Here is a 15667-nt window from a genome sequence, read left to right on the forward strand (position 1 = left end):
ACTTGTGACTCCTGCCTTCTGGAGCCGCCCACTGATCTTGGTTCACCTGGCCTGCACTTGGGACTCTCCTATCTATACAATCAGAAGCTGTTTCCTTGATATAATCTTAGCTTTATATCGCTGCTGTTGTCATTAAGTGCTGTAAAGATGGTTCTGACTCACAGCAACTCTGTAACTAGTAAGCTTGAATTGCCAACCTTGCAGTCCAGCGCATTAACCCACAGTGCCACACCAGGACTCCTGTATGTAGCATTTGTTTTATTTCTCTAGAGATCTCAGCCTTTGACATGTTGGTTCTGTGTTATGTAAACTTCAGTTCCAATTATTAACTTTTGTTAATTCAGTAGGTTGTTTTCTAATTAGGTGTGTCTTGTATGCAAAAGCTAAAAGAAAGGTTTGTACATCTACTATCAAAGTGACCCTGAGAGCCAGCTCCCAACAAATTCCACCATCAAAGAGACTTCAGCACCCAGGATCGTGCCCAAACCAACCAAACTGCTTTCCTGGATATCACTGAGAATACTTTTCTCCAACCAAAGTAGGATTTCAAAGGCCTAAAGTACAGCCAAAGGCCTAGACCCTATGCGGACTGTAGGGAAGAGCTGGCTCAGTGGGCAGCAGGAGCCAAAAGGACCAGAAGTTGGAAACAGGCACAACGAGACAAACACACGAGCAAGGCTGCGATAGGCACCTGCAATCCATGCTCAGTGTCATCACCGGCCACTCCCCTGCCTGAGGCCCAGGCATGACAAGAGGCTGGGGAGCAGTGGTGACCAGCTGTGTCCACCCTCAGAGACAGGCTACCTGGGCTGGCTGAGACCAAGGGCGTAACAGCCCAGGAAGACGGCTTTGGTACAGGAAGTAGGCTGGAGGGAGGCAGGCTGCCTGTCCCTGCTGGTGGGGGGTGGGGCCGCTGTTAGGAGAGGGCTGCTCTGGCAGGCAGGGGGCACATCCCAGGACACAGATGGTCCTTTGTCAGGGCCTAGCTGGGATTGCAAAGCAGTCTTCCCAAACAACAAAGCCTCTCTGTCCCTGGGGCTCCCCTCCACCCAGAACGCCGCCCCCAGGAAGTGAGCAGAGCACCAGGGCGCTCACCCAGAACCCACCCACCCCCCACCACACACACATCAGGCACATCTCACAGTTGTGGGTTCGACCAGGGCACAGGGCGGACACCTCAGTCAGGGAAGCCCGGGCTCCTACAGGTAAGACAAGCCTGTCCCCAGGGAGGCCTTCATGAGCTGAGCCCACCCAATGTGGCCTCTTGTGACCCCTGAGGAGGCCAAAGTCCGGACAGTCCCACCCAGAGTACATGTCCTGCTCAGAGACTCCATGGCGGCCCAGGGGAGGGGGCAGGCTGAGCCATGGGGGACAGTGCATCTAGGGCTCCCAGTGTCCATGTGGCGGGATCCAGAGGAGTTCTGGTAGGGCACCCACTAGTCTGGTCAGCTCCTGCCGACACTGTTCCTGAAGCCAGCCCAGCGCTGCCTCCAGGCAGGCCTCCTTGCTCCTCAGTGCCCCAACTGCCTCGGTGACGTGCAGGCCCCAACCTGGCAGAGCCCCGGTCTCACTCCTCACCAGCCGGTGCAGTCCATGGAGCTGGGTTAGATCTGCCCCTTGCTCCCAGGTCTGCCGCAGGACTTCCAGTTCCCGCTCCACAGCCTCCTCTGTGGTCTGCATTGCAGCTCTCCACTCGGGCTCCCGGGCCAGGACCTGTGGAAAAGGGGGGAGGTTCATAAGCCAGAGGGCAGGTCATGCCACCAGGACCCTCACCTCGTGTCCCCTTGTCACACCCCAGAGAGGACTGACAGGCCAGCCTTCACCCTGGGACCAGCTCAAAAAGGCCCAGCCCACCCAATCCCGCACCTCTCCTCCCTTACTTACCACCCGAGCCCCTAAGTCAGTGGACCAGTCTGAACTCAGCACCACCCCCGAGCACCCAAGTGTCCTGGCCAGCCCTCCTGATCCACTTTCTGTCCTCTGGCTGAGACAGCTGACCCTCCAGGCACTTCCTGCCTATGTGGACAGCTAGTCCAGGGGCCACCGCTAAAGACAAGCTTTGAAGAGGTTGGCTGCTACCATGTGGTATGCACCCTCATTGCAGCCACCCAAAACGAAAAGGTCAGGCTGAGAGGCACCATACCTGCAGTCCTTCAAGATTGTGTCCCCAAGTCCTGTTGGGGAAGGGGCCAAGAAGCCAGCCCCGTGCTGCCCTAACAACAAAGCACATGGGAGCATGAGAAGGATGGTGGCCCCTGGGCAGCGGTCAGCAGCTGCAGTCACCTGGCTGGGGTGAGGCTAGCTGGCAAGCACGGAGGGATACAGTCTGCACTTTAGAGGCAATGAAGACTTGGGGAGAAAAATCACACCTGCAGCTGCTTTCTTTGAATGCTTCGGAAAAAATAACGAAGCAGCAAATGTTAACACCTGGGGGTGGTGTCTTCACTCTACTGCCATCGGGTCAATTCCGACTCACAGCTACCCCACTAGACAGAGAAGACCTGAGCCCTAGGACTTCAGACACTGGATATCTCTACCGGAATAGACAGACTCATCTCCCTCCTAAGGAGTCCTGCTGTGGCTTAATGCACAGGGCTGCAAAGTCACTTTAACCATAAGGTCAGAAGTTTCAGCTCACCAGCCCCTCTCGCAAACTCTATACAGGGTCGCTATAGGTTGGAGCAACTTCACGGCACTCAACACCAAATATCTTTATGGGAACTGACAGACTCATCTCTCTGTCCTAAGGAGTGCTGGTGGGTTTGAACCACTGGTTATGGATTTAGGAGCCCAATATTTAACCCACAGTGCCACCAGGGCACCTTTAGCAGGGTAAAAGCCACCACTCTGGAGAGACCTATGAGGTCTGGGCAGGCCAGCTGGTCACTGTACAGCCTTATAAGGTAACATAACTGACAGACAGAAAGTGCTCTGTGCCCCCAAGAAGGCAGGCAAGCCTCTGATTGGTTCACCCACATCCCAAAGCAAGCTCCATCCAGCTAGAAGGACTACATGGGTGGGGTGGACTCAGGTGCAGATAGGCCCAAGTTTCAACAGGGAGACTCTGGAGATGGGACATGCAGGGGCAGGGCCTCCACTCCTGTGAATTTGGGGCCAGGTAAATGTATCACCTCCTCATAAGCTGAACCAAACTGAATAGTGTGGCCCTCCTAGTGTGCTTGCCCGGCCCCTGGAACAAGCTTCTGGGAAGAATAGCACAAGAGGCACTGCTGACCAAGTGGGTGAGTGGGCTCACCTGGACTGCCCACGCTGTCCGCCTTGCCTCCACAGCCGCCCCCAGCTGTTCCTGCAGAGCTTGCAGCTCCCAAGCCAACAGCTCCAGCCCCCTGGTCCCTTGGTCAGAGATGCGGGGCAGAAATGTGGGCTGTGAGCCAGTGTCAGGTGGGCCTGGGGGGCTAGCATCCAGGACTGTGTCCTGCAGAGAAACCCAAGTGAGAGAACAGCGGCACAGGTCACCCGGCTTCGTAACCAGGGGGGCCAAGAAAACAGGGGATGAGGGACATCAGCCCCCTGACCCTAAGCCATGGAGACCCAAAGGCCAGAGAAGTCTGAGCTAGTGGCAGGCATCCCCGGGTGGCCCCACGTGGGTCTTGATGTCCAGCCTACCAGGAAAAGGCCCAGCAAAGCTATGTAACCCACCAGTCCCAGGTCACCAACTGCCCAATTAGGCCAGACCAGCGCAACCGTATAAGATCTGAGGGTGACCAGGACTCTGAGACCTTCAGAAGCCACTACAGAGAGACAAAGCTTAGGTAAGCAAGGGGCTTCAGTGTGGGCGCAACAAAGGCACCCTGGAGGCACCTCTGACATCACCACTCTTCAGGCCTGGGGACTTCCGATCAGTTTATGACCCAGAATGGACACCCGAGCTGTCACAGGAAGTTCCTCCCAGCACCTCTGAGCCAGCTCCCTTGTTCCCCTTGGAGTAACCTGAGGCTGGCTGAATCAGCAGAATCAACAGGTTGAAGCACTTGTGCTGGCTGTACAAGCTGCGGTCAGCACCAAATGTGCAGGGCCTGCCACTGGTGACCAAATGGCCACTACTCAGTCTAAATGTCTGAGGTTTGACCGGGGAACCAGAGACCCGAGTATGCCCCTGCCCCTACAAGGACTTCCTGGCTGCCCACACTGCCCAAAAGGCCCCTCGTCTAGCGTTTCCAGTGGCAATCACAGCTGGTCCTGCACATTCATTGTAAAGTGAGCCTGCCAAAGGGAAGGGTGAGGACCCAGGGGCTCCAGCTGACTTTCTGCCCCCGCCCCCCCAGTCACTGTGGTCTCGGCTGGGGGCAGGGGCGGCATTACCGTCCACTTCCAGAAGACTGGCTCCAGGCGGCACCAGTCCAGGGCAGCCTCCAGGCGCGCATTCTCACACTCCAGCCTCTGCAGCAGCTGCGAGCCACAAGGGTCAGTCAGGACAGGGGCCCACACCCACCCTCACATCCCAGTAGGCCTCAGGGAAGAGTCACCATTCTCCCCCACCCACCGCCTGGTCTCACACTGGGCCTGCTCCTGACACCAGAACTGAGGCCCAGACCGGTGAGATGAAGAGGGTGGAAGTCTCAGGGGCAGGGAGAAAGCTGAGGTGGTCCAGGTAAGGAGGTAAGGACCAGACCAGGGCCCTGGGGCAGAGAAGACAGAGGTGAATACCGGGGAGGGGCACAGTGGGCTCCACCATCCCCTCATGATTTTTAGCGCAGAGCAGCCTGGGAGAGTGGGACACACACACTGCTGTCCTACATGCTCACAAACCCATTTCTGCTGGGGGGGGGGCAGTGAGCACCTGCTTGAGAACCTGTTAGGAGCCTGCTGGAAGGTGGCAGCCAAGTCAGCCCACAGCAACGCTGGAGACTGGCCCAGAAGACCACTCACTTGCTAGATTGCTAGGCCAAGGGCCAGGGGTCCCCAGCAAAGACTCACCGTGAGTTGGGGAAGCCCCAGAGCTCCCAGGCAGCCCCGCTCAGTCCTGGGACTCACCCAAGGACACCCACGGCTGCAGCACCCCATTCTACTGCCAATCAAGACCCACCTGAGAGCTGGTTAGTGCCTCCCCTTGCCCACCAGCCCACTCCCCATTCACACATAAGCCACTGGGCATTCTAGAAACTTCTGGGACCTATGTTCAGGCAGGCTGGTCCACGACAGGCCAGTACCTTCTCCAAAACCTTGAAAGGCTATGGCCCATACACCAGCACCACAGGTGAGATCTGACACACGCCTTGCCACCAAGGCAGGACCCGGGGGACACCAGGGCAAGAAATCTGGGCCCCACTGAGTTATTCTTCAGTGAGGATCAGAGCCAAGGGCACACTGGGACACTCGGGTAGGACCGCAGCACCAGCCAGAGCCAAACACAGGCCCTGTGCAAATGGGCCCAGTGGATTTGGCCAGGACACAAGCAGAGAGCAAGGTCCACACAACCATGGGTGGCATCTCTCCCTTCCCCACCCGACTCCAACCCCTGCAGGCCCAGGACAGGCCGAAGTCCAGCCTAGGAGAGATGGTGCTGACACACGGACAGCATAAGACGAAGAACAGAAGGTGGAGAAAGAGAAGGGGAGAACACAGGGTCAGGAGGAAGTGGCCAGACAAGAAGGACAACGCCTGGAGCCTCGAGCCAGGCCCACCCAACAGTTTTCCCTTAGTGCTCAGCAGGCCTGAGACCTGAGACGGGGACAGAGGTCAAGGAAGGCCACATGGCTTCCACCAAGGTTTTGTCCAGGACCCTGAAGCACCATTGCCCCGGGAGGGCCCTGCCTAGAAAACACTGTGCCCACACATCGAGGGCCTCCTCTGAGTCACCAGTGGGCAGAGCTGCTAGAGTAACCCTGCCATGTGCTTCTGACATTCCTGTGGGCCCTGCCCAGCTACACCCCGCAAACACATGCCTCTCACCCATGTCAGATGATGGTGAATTTGGCAAACAGGAAAAGATACACACAGCTCGGCCCTCCTCCTCCCCCACGAAATCCCCTGCTGGCTAGCACCCTCTCCCGGACCCAGCCCAACCTCACCTGCTTGCCAACCTCTGGGTCGCTGAGCAGTTCCACTTCAGCAACAGACAGATGGCACAGATTCCGGTCACTGTGGCAGCCCCGTGTGTACTGGTGAATCTGAAACAGACAGTCCCCAGACTGGGTGGAGACATCTACGCAGGGTCACAACAGGAGGCTCCGTGCAGAAGGAGGTATTCCAGCCACCATAAACTCCCTTGGTCGGATAGCCCACCTTTGGTGTCCCCACCCCACCCAGCATCCCAGCCAGGGTACAATGCCCATGAAGAGAGGCACCCCAGCTTCTCCCATTGGTGGAGAGCCAGGTGGTAAGTAGAGAGAGTGGAGGCCCATGGAGGAGGCATGGGACCAACTGTCTCGGAGCAGGGGGTCCTAGAGAGCAACCCAGCTGAGGTTTCTCCTTAAGGAAAAGCTGGCTAGAATCAGGACCTAGAGCTAGAGGGAGTTGGTCACCTCAGAAAAGGACAACAAAGTCACAGTTGAGGATAGGCACCTGCTAAGAGGGGTGTCTCAGGCTAGGGGCTTCCCAAAAGGACCCTTCCAGAAGGCCACGTAGCCTTGCCCTAACCTTACACTGGACACAGTGCCAGGCCCCTAGCAACTGACTTCCCTGCCAGCCTTCAGGTGACCCCCCTGCCCATGTAGACCCCCTAAAGAGCACTCAGGAACAACAGTGGGCTCCCCAAGCTCAGTGCCCAGGTCAACACCAGGCTCCTCTGGGGTGCTCAGGACTCCAGGCCTCCTCCCAGCTAGGGCCTTGGCCAATGCCAACATGAACTCACAGATGTTGACAACCACACCGGATGAGGTATAGTCAGCTGTGAAAAACCACACAGTTGAGCAGATTCTCCTGGAATACCACCCACAGGGGACCCCAGGAGTCTTACAGGGCTATGGGGATAGAGGAGTCAGAACCCTATTCTGAGGATACCCTAAATACGGGTGGGAAACACGGGCCCCTCTGCCTCAGATACGTGCTCCAGGGCAGGGGAGACCAGCACCCCATTCTCCCCTCTGCAGTCTGTACCTTCCGACCATCCTGCAGATGGTCCTCTCATGAGGCTTAAACCAGGCTGACCACACAGAGCAGTGGACTCTGGTGATGCTGCCCCCAGGGCCAGCGCCTCCGTGAATGAACTCACCCTTAGACGAAAAAGTTAACATTCACCAGGACCATCCTGAAGATCTGCCCCGCGCTGTCCCACGACATTGTCACCCATCACTGACAGAGTCTGAAGTTGCTACAGACTTCAACGGACAGCCACATCCGAAACCTGGCTTCTGCCCCCTGCTGGTCCTTCTTGCACCAGCACTGCCGAAACCCAAACTGCTACGTCCCAACCCCAGCCTAAGACACCAGGCCATAACAGTACCCAAACCCAGGAGCCCAGCCAAGGCCAGGCCCCAACTGTTCAGACCCCAGAAAGGCAGCAGTACCTTGCTCAGGAGAGCGCAATGCTCCTGGTGGCTGGAGATGAGGTTGCGCCACTGGAATCGCAGCTTTCCCATCAGCCACTGCACATGGCGCACGTCGAGGCAGCTGTTGGAGTCCTTGCAGGCTGTAGGCTGGTCAAGGCTGGCCCTGCCCCGGGCTAGGTCCACACACTGCAGGTCGGGAAGAGTCAGGCCTGTCCCACACCCCCAGCAAAGGCCTTACAGATACCCGGATGCAGGGAAGAGGAAGGGGCCCCTGGAATGAGAGCTGTGGGGTCTCGAATGTCAAAGAAGTTGGGACTGGGCCCGGCTCTGAAGAAGGGCAGAGGGGTCTTTACAGGGCAGGACTAATGACCACCTGTAACGTCCTAGGGCTAAGGCGGCGGGTGACGCGGATGGGCAGCTGCGCTGAAGCTCTAGCCACCACCACGGAGACAAGGGTTCAACGGGTTGCAGCCGTCAGTCTCTGAACCTCGTACCCACCTCGCACACAGACATCTCGTCGCCCAGCCGCACTCGGGTACAGGTCAGCACTCGCTCAAGAAGGGGGCCACGGGCCAGGAGCCAGGACAGAGCCAGCAGGAGTTCACGGCTGCCCTGGGTGCCATCCTCCGGGAGCAGAGCCAGTGCTGGCCGAGGGTAGCCCTGGGAGCGTAGCGTTGACTTCACCCAGCGAACCTGGGCTTCTGAGGACAGAGGGCAGTCAGTTCAGAGGGGCCGCACCAAGCAGATCCCACCTGATCTCTCACCGCCAGGCTTCCAACAGCACTCCCAGGACCCCACTTCACCCCCAAAGAGAAGCCTGGTTTAGAAGGGCTGCCAGCAGACAACTAAGGTTAATGAAGCGGGTGGGGCCAACGGCTAATTGGGTGGGCTCTATTGGGCGGGGCCTGGGAAACAGGCAGTGTGCAGGGGCGGGGCAGGGCTAACTAGGGGAGTATACAGAGGCGGGCAAAGGGCGGGGCCTACGGGGTGGGCGGGGTCATAGCTTGGGGCTTTCAGGGGCGAGGCCTATCGGTGAGGGTGTGGTCTCTGCGTGGGCGTGACTTGCATGGGGAGGGACCTACCCGGAGTTAGAGACGTGGTAGCGCAATCCTCAGGGACCTGCGAGAGCACGTGAAAGAGCAGCTGCCAGAGAGCAGGGACCTGCGGAGACAAAGGGCGGGCGGTCTGCGAGGTCCACTTCCCCGCGCCCAACGGGCCCCACTCTCGCGCTGTCGCCCGCCCTGCGGGCCTTACCGCCTCCGGGAGGTCGAACTTGGCACGACGGAAAATCTCAGGACTAGGTCCTGTGGGCAGCGTCCGGCTCAGTGCGGCGATGGCCTCTGGCAGGGCCTCCGCCCGGACCCCAACCCTGCAGTCTCCCCGCTGCTGCCGCCACCGCCGCCGCCCCATGCTGCGCTCAACCGCCTTGCTCGGATCGCCCGCCGCAGGCAGCCAAATCTCCGCGTCCAATCACTGCGCTGACTTGGTTCCAACACCCAATCACCACCGCCGGCTTGGTCTTAGCGTCCAATCACTGCTGACAATAGTGGCGCCGGCCCCGCCTCTACTTCCGCAGCCCAATCAGTGGTTGGCGTTTGGTCCACTCGACCTAGTACGGTCGCACTTCCGGGCTCCGAGCGGGGGCGAAATGGGGTGACGCATCTGGCTTTCTACCCTCAGGTTCCTATTCTTGCCGGGTCCCTGACATTCCTACCAGTCTGCGACGTGGTCCAGGGCTGTGGGGACATGCTACGTTGCCCCAGCGGTGGGGACAGGGCGGGCAGCCCCGACGGCCTTTGTGGGGAGTGGGCCCTTAGAGGGGAAGGTGACTGGTGGCTTTCCAGCTCCCCAAAGCCCCCCAACGCTCCCTGTCTGCCATTTGCAAAATCTGGCTTTCTTTTTTTTCAGAGCTAAACATCGATTTACAGTGTTACTCAAATAATTTTTGTTGTAAGTTGTGTGTAGTTGATGCTGACTCGTGGCGATCCCTTGGAACCTATCCAGGCTAAATGAGCACACATGTTCACACGGAAGTTCATGGCAGCTTTGTTTATAATAGCCAAAACGAAACAACCCAAGCCTGATAGATGGGTAAACAAAATGACCTATCCACACAATGGGACCTTGTTCAGCAGTGAGATTGAACACACTTCTGTGTGTTACAAGGCAGAGAAGGCACAAGGGCTACACTAAGCAAGAGTGGGGAGAGGGCTGGGAGTGACCAGAAGAGCGTCAGGGGACTTTGGGAAGTGACAAAAATGTTCCAAAATTAATGGTGTTGGTTGCACAACTCAGCAAATTTGATACAAATCACAAAGGTGAATTTTATGGTACGTAGATCATAGTTCAGTAGGGTTGTAAGAAGACAGAGAAGAGCGGGAAAGAAAGAAAAGGAGGCGAACAACAGAAAGAAGGGGTCTGAAAGAAATAAACCCCGTCTTCTTTGGACATGAGCCTTCCACCCTCCTAATCAGGGCTGCGCCCACAGGAAGCTCACAGCCCACCAGCCGTCATTCTCCTGCCCCACCCTTCAGCGCTCCTTACAACCCATCAACCCGTTGGCCACAGCCCCATTCATCCCACTCCTAGCGGGCTGTTTCTCTCACAGATTTTATCAAACGGGCCCTCCCACTTGGACCGCAGTTGCCTGTGCCCCTCCAGAGTCCACCTTCAGCTCAGGCCAGGAATGCCGTGGGCTTCCAGCCTGGCCCTTCCTTCCCTGCACACTGCAGCCCAGCGTCAGTCCTCCCACACTCCCTGTTGCCTTGGGAATACAGACCACACTGCTTACTCCTGCTTCGTGTCCTTGGACCCTGTGAGCCCTTTCCCTCTCAGAACCTTGGCACCCGTGTGCCTTATGCCTGTTGTTGTTAGAAACCATCGAGTTGGTACTGATTCATAGCGATCCTATGCACAACACTGCCTAGGATGCTGTCTCTCTCCTGTGACCTTGCCCACTGCTCTCCTTGTGACAGTGACTAGGGAGAATGGCAGTCTGGTGGCTCAGGCTGCTGCCCCCAGCATGCTCAGAGCCGGCGAGCCTTCTGTATCACCCCCAACCCTGCAGTAGGAGCTCTGGTCACCAACTGTACCCGAAGCCCCCAAATCTCCAGTCCAATGCAACTTCCGCATCTTGGAATTCTACCAATCACAACCCCTCCCCACCACCCCCGACACATGCGCACTGCCTTTCCAGCTCAGGATTCCAGTACCCCCACCCTATCCAGAGCCAAGACAGGTCCTGTCAGGGAAGGAGGCCCAGAGGCCCCATCAGCTCATGCTGTCTGCTTTGACAGGGGAATTTCCTTAAGGCCCCAATCCACGAGGTAACTCAGTATTTCAGATCCCCCCCTGGGTAAGTCCCTACAATGAGAGCAAACGGGGTACAGTGTGTAGCGCAGGGTGGAGCTCTCTAGGCAGCTGGGCCACTCTACAGAGGTTGGGGGGAGGTGTATAGCAGGAAGTGGGAGAGGAGCGGGCAAAACCTCAAATGTCTCTCAAAAAGAGAACTGCAGGAGCTGCAGCTGCCTCACCCCTGTACCACCCTCCCCTCCGCATCCCAGGCCACCCGTGGTCCAGCCTGGAAAGCTGTGCTGTCCTCACCAGGCCCAGAACTAGCAAGACTGTGTGTATGATGGTGGGAGAGCTTTGGTTTTCTGTAGGCACTGGTCCCAAAACCTGTCCAGATGGCCTGAACTCTCACCCACCCCTGCTCATGGTCAAGGCAGGAAGGGTGGATGCTGAAAAGGTCCAGGTCAGCCCCAGCTGAGTCCATCCTCACGTGTGCACACATGATCAGCACATACATATATACAAGGTCACTGGCCTTCAGAATATCTGCAGTTTATTGAGGGTGTGAAGGGCTATAGGAGAGCTGTGGATGCCAGGGGACAAGGCCGGGCATCTGTCTGAAGGGTCAGCAGGCCATCAGGGGGTGGGGTCTGCACCTAGAGGATGGAGGAGTGTGGCCTTTGCCCACCCAACATGCTTGAAGGCAAAAGGCAGTCAGAGGCAGGAAGGTGAGGCTGGGCTGCATGGGCAGGTACTTGAATTTACTTGAAAGTGTGACTCTCGGCTCCACCCCGTCCAAAGCCTGCAGAGAAAAGGTCGGCAGGTTAGGGAGGGTCACGGGCTGTGGGGGACGGGTCACAGGTCGTGGATACATACCTTTGGGCCCGAACATGGCGGAGTAGCAGGGGTGGTTACAGTAGGGCTTGCCTTCATGCTGTGGAGAGAAGGGTGGTGGACAGTCCTTACCCTGTGCCCCTGCACCCATCTACATCTCAGGTGACCCTCCGACCCAGACCTATCCTCGGTGGGAGCCCTAACCCACTCTCCCCTTGCGCCCTGCACCCCTCTACATCTCCCAGATCGCGGCACCCCCCACCTCAGGTAACCCTCCAACCCAGACCCTAACCCACTCTCCCCCTGAGCTCTGCACCCAAGGCCTGTGGCCCAGCCCCTGCCTCACCTCGGCATGGCCCCCAGAGGTCAGTGTCTTTCCACATTTCTCACACTTCAGGCAGGGCCGATGCCAGTCCTTCCCGAGGGACGTCACCCGCTCAGCTGCAGAGCACAGACGGGCATGAGACGCTGCTCACCACATGGTACCTCTCACACCCGCCTCCCGTCCCTTCCAGTCACCTCTGTCCAGGGCCTTGACCACCAAGTGGTCATTCTCTCAGCCTGACCCTGTGAGCATCTCGCTAAATCCAGCCAGTACAGACAGGAGGCCGGTGCTGAGCCATGGGCAGGTCCCAGATGGCCCGATGGGACAGGAGGAAGACAGGGTGGGGAGGTGATAGGGGGACTGCGCAGGTGGCCTGGGGTCAGGCTATCCGGTTTTCAGCCCAAGGCCAATGCTAGTTCGCTTACCACTGTTGGTGTTGTGGCGCGCGCTGTTAGGGGACTTTACCGCTTCCTCGCACCCCTCCCCCGTGGGTGCGGTCGGGGGCAGGCCCTGGCCTACGGCTCCCTACAGCGCAGGGATAGAGGAGCGCGCCCTGTTCTTGCCTCGGGCTCTCGTTTCCGTGTCTGTTTCTACTTAGCCCTGGGAGGGGCGCTGGAGCCCGCGTTCCTTCCTTTTCGCTGGGTCCCCGCCCAGGGCGCGCCCGGGGAGTAGGGGAGAGAAACCCGGGGACCCGGAGACCCAGAGACGCCGAGAGACACAGGGACGGGAAAAAAGACCGTGAACGATGAAGACAAATGTACAGTGATTCGGACAAAACATGCCAGAGATGGAGACATACAAAAACAGAGATACAGAGACAGGGTGGGGTGGGGGAGGTTGGGGGAAGACCAAGAATCAGGGATACACATGACAAACAGAGAAAGAATGAGAGCGGTCCTGGGAGACCCTAATCAGCCAGACAGCGGGACACTCGACGTCTCAGTACCCCTAGGCCGCCGCGGGCAGGGTTGAGGTCTCCGCTCCGCTGGCCTGTGCCCAACCCCGCGCTCCCGCCACCTGCGTGGCCCCAGCCACAGTGTCCGACCGCTTTTCCACGTCGAGGCGCGCCTTGGCCCCGGGGATAGCCTCACCGAAGTACACCTCCTTGTCGCACTTGGGACACTTGGGCATGGCGGCACCGGACCAAGACGACTGAGATGGGTGCGGAAGGACTGCGCGGATGGTCGGGGCCTCGCCGCGTCCGCGCCTTTCAGGGGCCTGAGCCTCCGCCCCCTTTAGACTCCGCCCCTCGCTCCCCGCCCCTCATCCAAGTCTGGGACCTGGACCTCCGGGACCTCGGATCCAGGCCAGAGGCGGCAAAGGTCATCTGGTCCAACCCCCTTCGGCTGGGGGTAGGGAGAGCGCAGAGGATCTCTGGGGACTCGGAGACGGGACAGGGCTTCTCCAGCGGGTCATGCCCAGTCCCTGCCCAAGGCTCTGGAGTTGCCAGGGTCCAGGATGGAAAACAAGGGACCTTCCCGGGAGTAGGGAGGCATAGCCCATGCCCATCGATACCTGCTCAAGCCCCCAAATCCTCCGGTGCCGGGGAGGGGCCAAGCCCCTCTAAAATGCAAATACACGCAAATCAGCATGTCAGACTTTCCCCCCCCTACACGCTTTGACCCCGCCCTCCCACAGAGAGAGGGCACCCCTTCTGCCTTCCTGCCCACTGCCAGGCCAGGAAACATGCCCCACCACCACCTCGCAGGCCAGCCAGACTCTGCATTCCCCCTTCCCGGAAAGTTTACTCGGACCGCAGGGGAACGTCCCCAGGGAATTCGGAAGGGGCGTCAAGCCTCCTCCCTCTGAGTCCGCGGTCTCTTGGCTTGCGACAAGCAGCAGACGGCCGCACGGGGGCGAGAGACAAGGAAACGCCGGTGCCCAGCGGTTCAAATCTGCCCTGCGGGGGAGGTGAGTCCGACCGAGTGGCGCCTCCTCGGTGCCTGGCGGAGACTGCCGGACCCCAGCCCGACCCAGTACCCCATCCTGTGCAGATCCCCAGGAATTATGCAGGGTGGAGAGGGCTGGCTACAGGGTCACGCCCACCATCCCTCCCACCCTCCCCTGAGAGACCTGGAGGATGGTCAGCCGATCCAGATGGCTCCGTACCTCGGGTCCTTCCCTCAGCTCCTCAGGAAATCTCTGCTCTGTGACATTACTCTTCTCCTAACCTTCCAAGCCCACTGCCCCACCAAGGATCCCTTAGGAATGGTGCCCGCATGAACACACACTGTTTCTGGGACTCACCCACACACCTAGGCCCCCAATTGTCCCCCTACAATCTCCCAGCAGCTCCTCCTGCCCCTCCACCAGTGTCCACACACCCATCTCAAATAACAAAGCGTCATCTCTGGGCACCATCCTCTGACCAGACAGCCTAGGCCATTGCTGGGACCCTGAATTCATCTACTCTCAAACCCACCTCAAGCCCTTCAGCTCTAGCTGTCTACTGCCCTGGAGGCAGACGTATGAGCCTTTTCCAGATGAGACTTTCTGTCACACCTCTGGATTGAGGAGACCAGGCACCGCCTGGTCACATGAGGCACCACTGTGCTTTCTGGAGGTACAGCCACCCTGACCCCCTCCCTGTCTACCCTGTCCCTCAGTCTCCCTTGACTTGATGCTCCTGCTTCGTTCTTCCAGGGTCAGGGTGTCTCGGGCTGGCAGAAGGAGAAGGCAGGGCAGACAGACACAGAAATGTGGACGGAAGTAGGGGAAAGAGGCAGAGTCCTAGGAAGTGGCCAGAGACAGCCAAGCAGAAACTGGCCATTGAGATGGAGGGGACCTAGGGAAGGTGTGGCTGGGGACAGGCTGGTCACAATTCAGGTCCTACACAGAGAAGAAAACTGAATCTGCCTTTGGGGGATGGGGAGTGGCGTGGAATGGATGTCCTTGGGCACCAGGTTAGGGGGATTTCCCCCACAGGACAGGGTACTCGAGGGTAAACTCAGGTCTGTGGGGAGATGATGCAGTGTGTGTCTCTGTATGTGTGTGTCTGTCTCTTTGTGTGTTAGGGGCTGGGGATGAGATGGGTGTGTATCTCCAAGTGTGTCCCTGGTGTGTGTATGTGGGGATGACAGTCTCTTTCACATGTTTCTGTTCAACCAACACCCCCACCTGGCAACTGCTAGCTTGGGTACTTTGTAGGGGAGCTGGGGCAGTGGGGCAGCAACCCAGGAATGGTCCTGTCCCCACACTCTGGACTCCAACCCTCCGTGCCTACAGGGGAGGCCCCCCTTGAACAAGAAATAACCATGAGGAAAGTCAGAAAGGGTAATGAGTTCCTGTCTGACTTTCCCCACTGTTATTTCTTGTTGCCATGGCTACAGGTAGGGGAGGAGGATGCCAAGGATGGGCAAGCACTGTAAGGCCTTGCCCTCTGGGTTGGTACAGTTTTCCAGACATACACAGACTCACAGACACACATAGTCACACACAATCACCCCCAAACCCTCAACCACAGAGAGGCTACCTCTCAGCCCCTCTTGACTTGTGTTCCCCACCCAGTCCGATGGTGGGGGCTACAACCCTCCGCCACCTGAGCTTCCTGGGTTTTGGCTGGTGAAGGGCTGTTTCCTCCACCGCATCTGGGATTCACCTGCCAGTCCCTTCAGAAGCCTTCTCTCTTCAGTGTCATCGGGTCACCTGTCTCTGCTCTGGGCCCAGGATCACCTGGGCCAGCTCAAGACCCACATTTGCTGCCTAAACAAGCAGGGTAGAGTGTGCTTTCTCCTACAGCTCATGTCACCCCTGGGCCCTGGCTGCC

The 15667-nt window shown here is 58.3% G+C and overlaps 2 protein-coding genes across 2 annotated transcripts; both read right to left on the reverse strand.

Moving 5' to 3' along the window:
- Window positions 1–1380: 1380 nt before the first annotated feature.
- On the reverse strand, window positions 1381–8861 carry LOC102822263 (chromosome unknown open reading frame, human C14orf80). The gene is made up of 8 exons (XM_006839592.1): window positions 8706–8861; window positions 8534–8612; window positions 7950–8152; window positions 7470–7637; window positions 6033–6131; window positions 4324–4410; window positions 3257–3436; window positions 1381–1713 (listed from the first exon to the last, which is right to left on the reverse strand). Exons 1-8 carry the CDS (start codon window positions 8859–8861, stop codon window positions 1381–1383), a joined length of 1305 nt encoding a protein of 434 aa, XP_006839655.1.
- Window positions 8862–11503: 2642 nt separating this feature from the next.
- CRIP1 (cysteine-rich protein 1 (intestinal)) lies at window positions 11504–13032 on the reverse strand. The gene is made up of 4 exons (XM_006839474.1): window positions 12993–13032; window positions 11923–12017; window positions 11619–11676; window positions 11504–11544 (listed from the first exon to the last, which is right to left on the reverse strand). The coding sequence occupies exons 1-4, from the start codon at window positions 13030–13032 to the stop codon at window positions 11504–11506; spliced, it is 234 nt and encodes a 77-aa protein (XP_006839537.1).
- Window positions 13033–15667: the final 2635 nt, after the last annotated feature.

This window comes from Chrysochloris asiatica, unplaced genomic scaffold (assembly GCF_000296735.1).
Source record: "Chrysochloris asiatica unplaced genomic scaffold, ChrAsi1.0 scaffold00025, whole genome shotgun sequence".
Classification (NCBI taxonomy): Eukaryota; Metazoa; Chordata; class Mammalia; order Afrosoricida; family Chrysochloridae; genus Chrysochloris; species Chrysochloris asiatica.

Bases quoted from the DNA above. Each gene is read 5' to 3' on its own strand.
- LOC102822263 (XM_006839592.1), bottom strand. From the start codon at position 8,861: ATGGGGCGGCGGCGGTGGCGGCAGCAGCGGGGAGACTGCAGGGTTGGG. The intron at 3,437-4,323 runs GTAATGCCGCCC...GTTTCTCTGCAG, and splicing joins CAGTCTTCTGGAAGTGGACG to GACACAGTCCTGGATGCTAG. The intron at 1,714-3,256 runs GTGAGCCCACTC...CCTTTTCCACAG, and splicing joins GGACAGCGTGGGCAGTCCAG to GTCCTGGCCCGGGAGCCCGA.
- CRIP1 (XM_006839474.1), bottom strand. From the start codon at position 13,032: ATGCCCAAGTGTCCCAAGTGCGACAAGGAGGTGTACTTCG. The intron at 12,018-12,992 runs GTGAGGCTATCC...TGTGCTCTGCAG, and splicing joins CGACAAGGAGGTGTACTTCG to CTGAGCGGGTGACGTCCCTC. The intron at 11,545-11,618 runs GTATGTATCCAC...TTTTCTCTGCAG, and splicing joins CGCCATGTTCGGGCCCAAAG to GCTTTGGACGGGGTGGAGCC.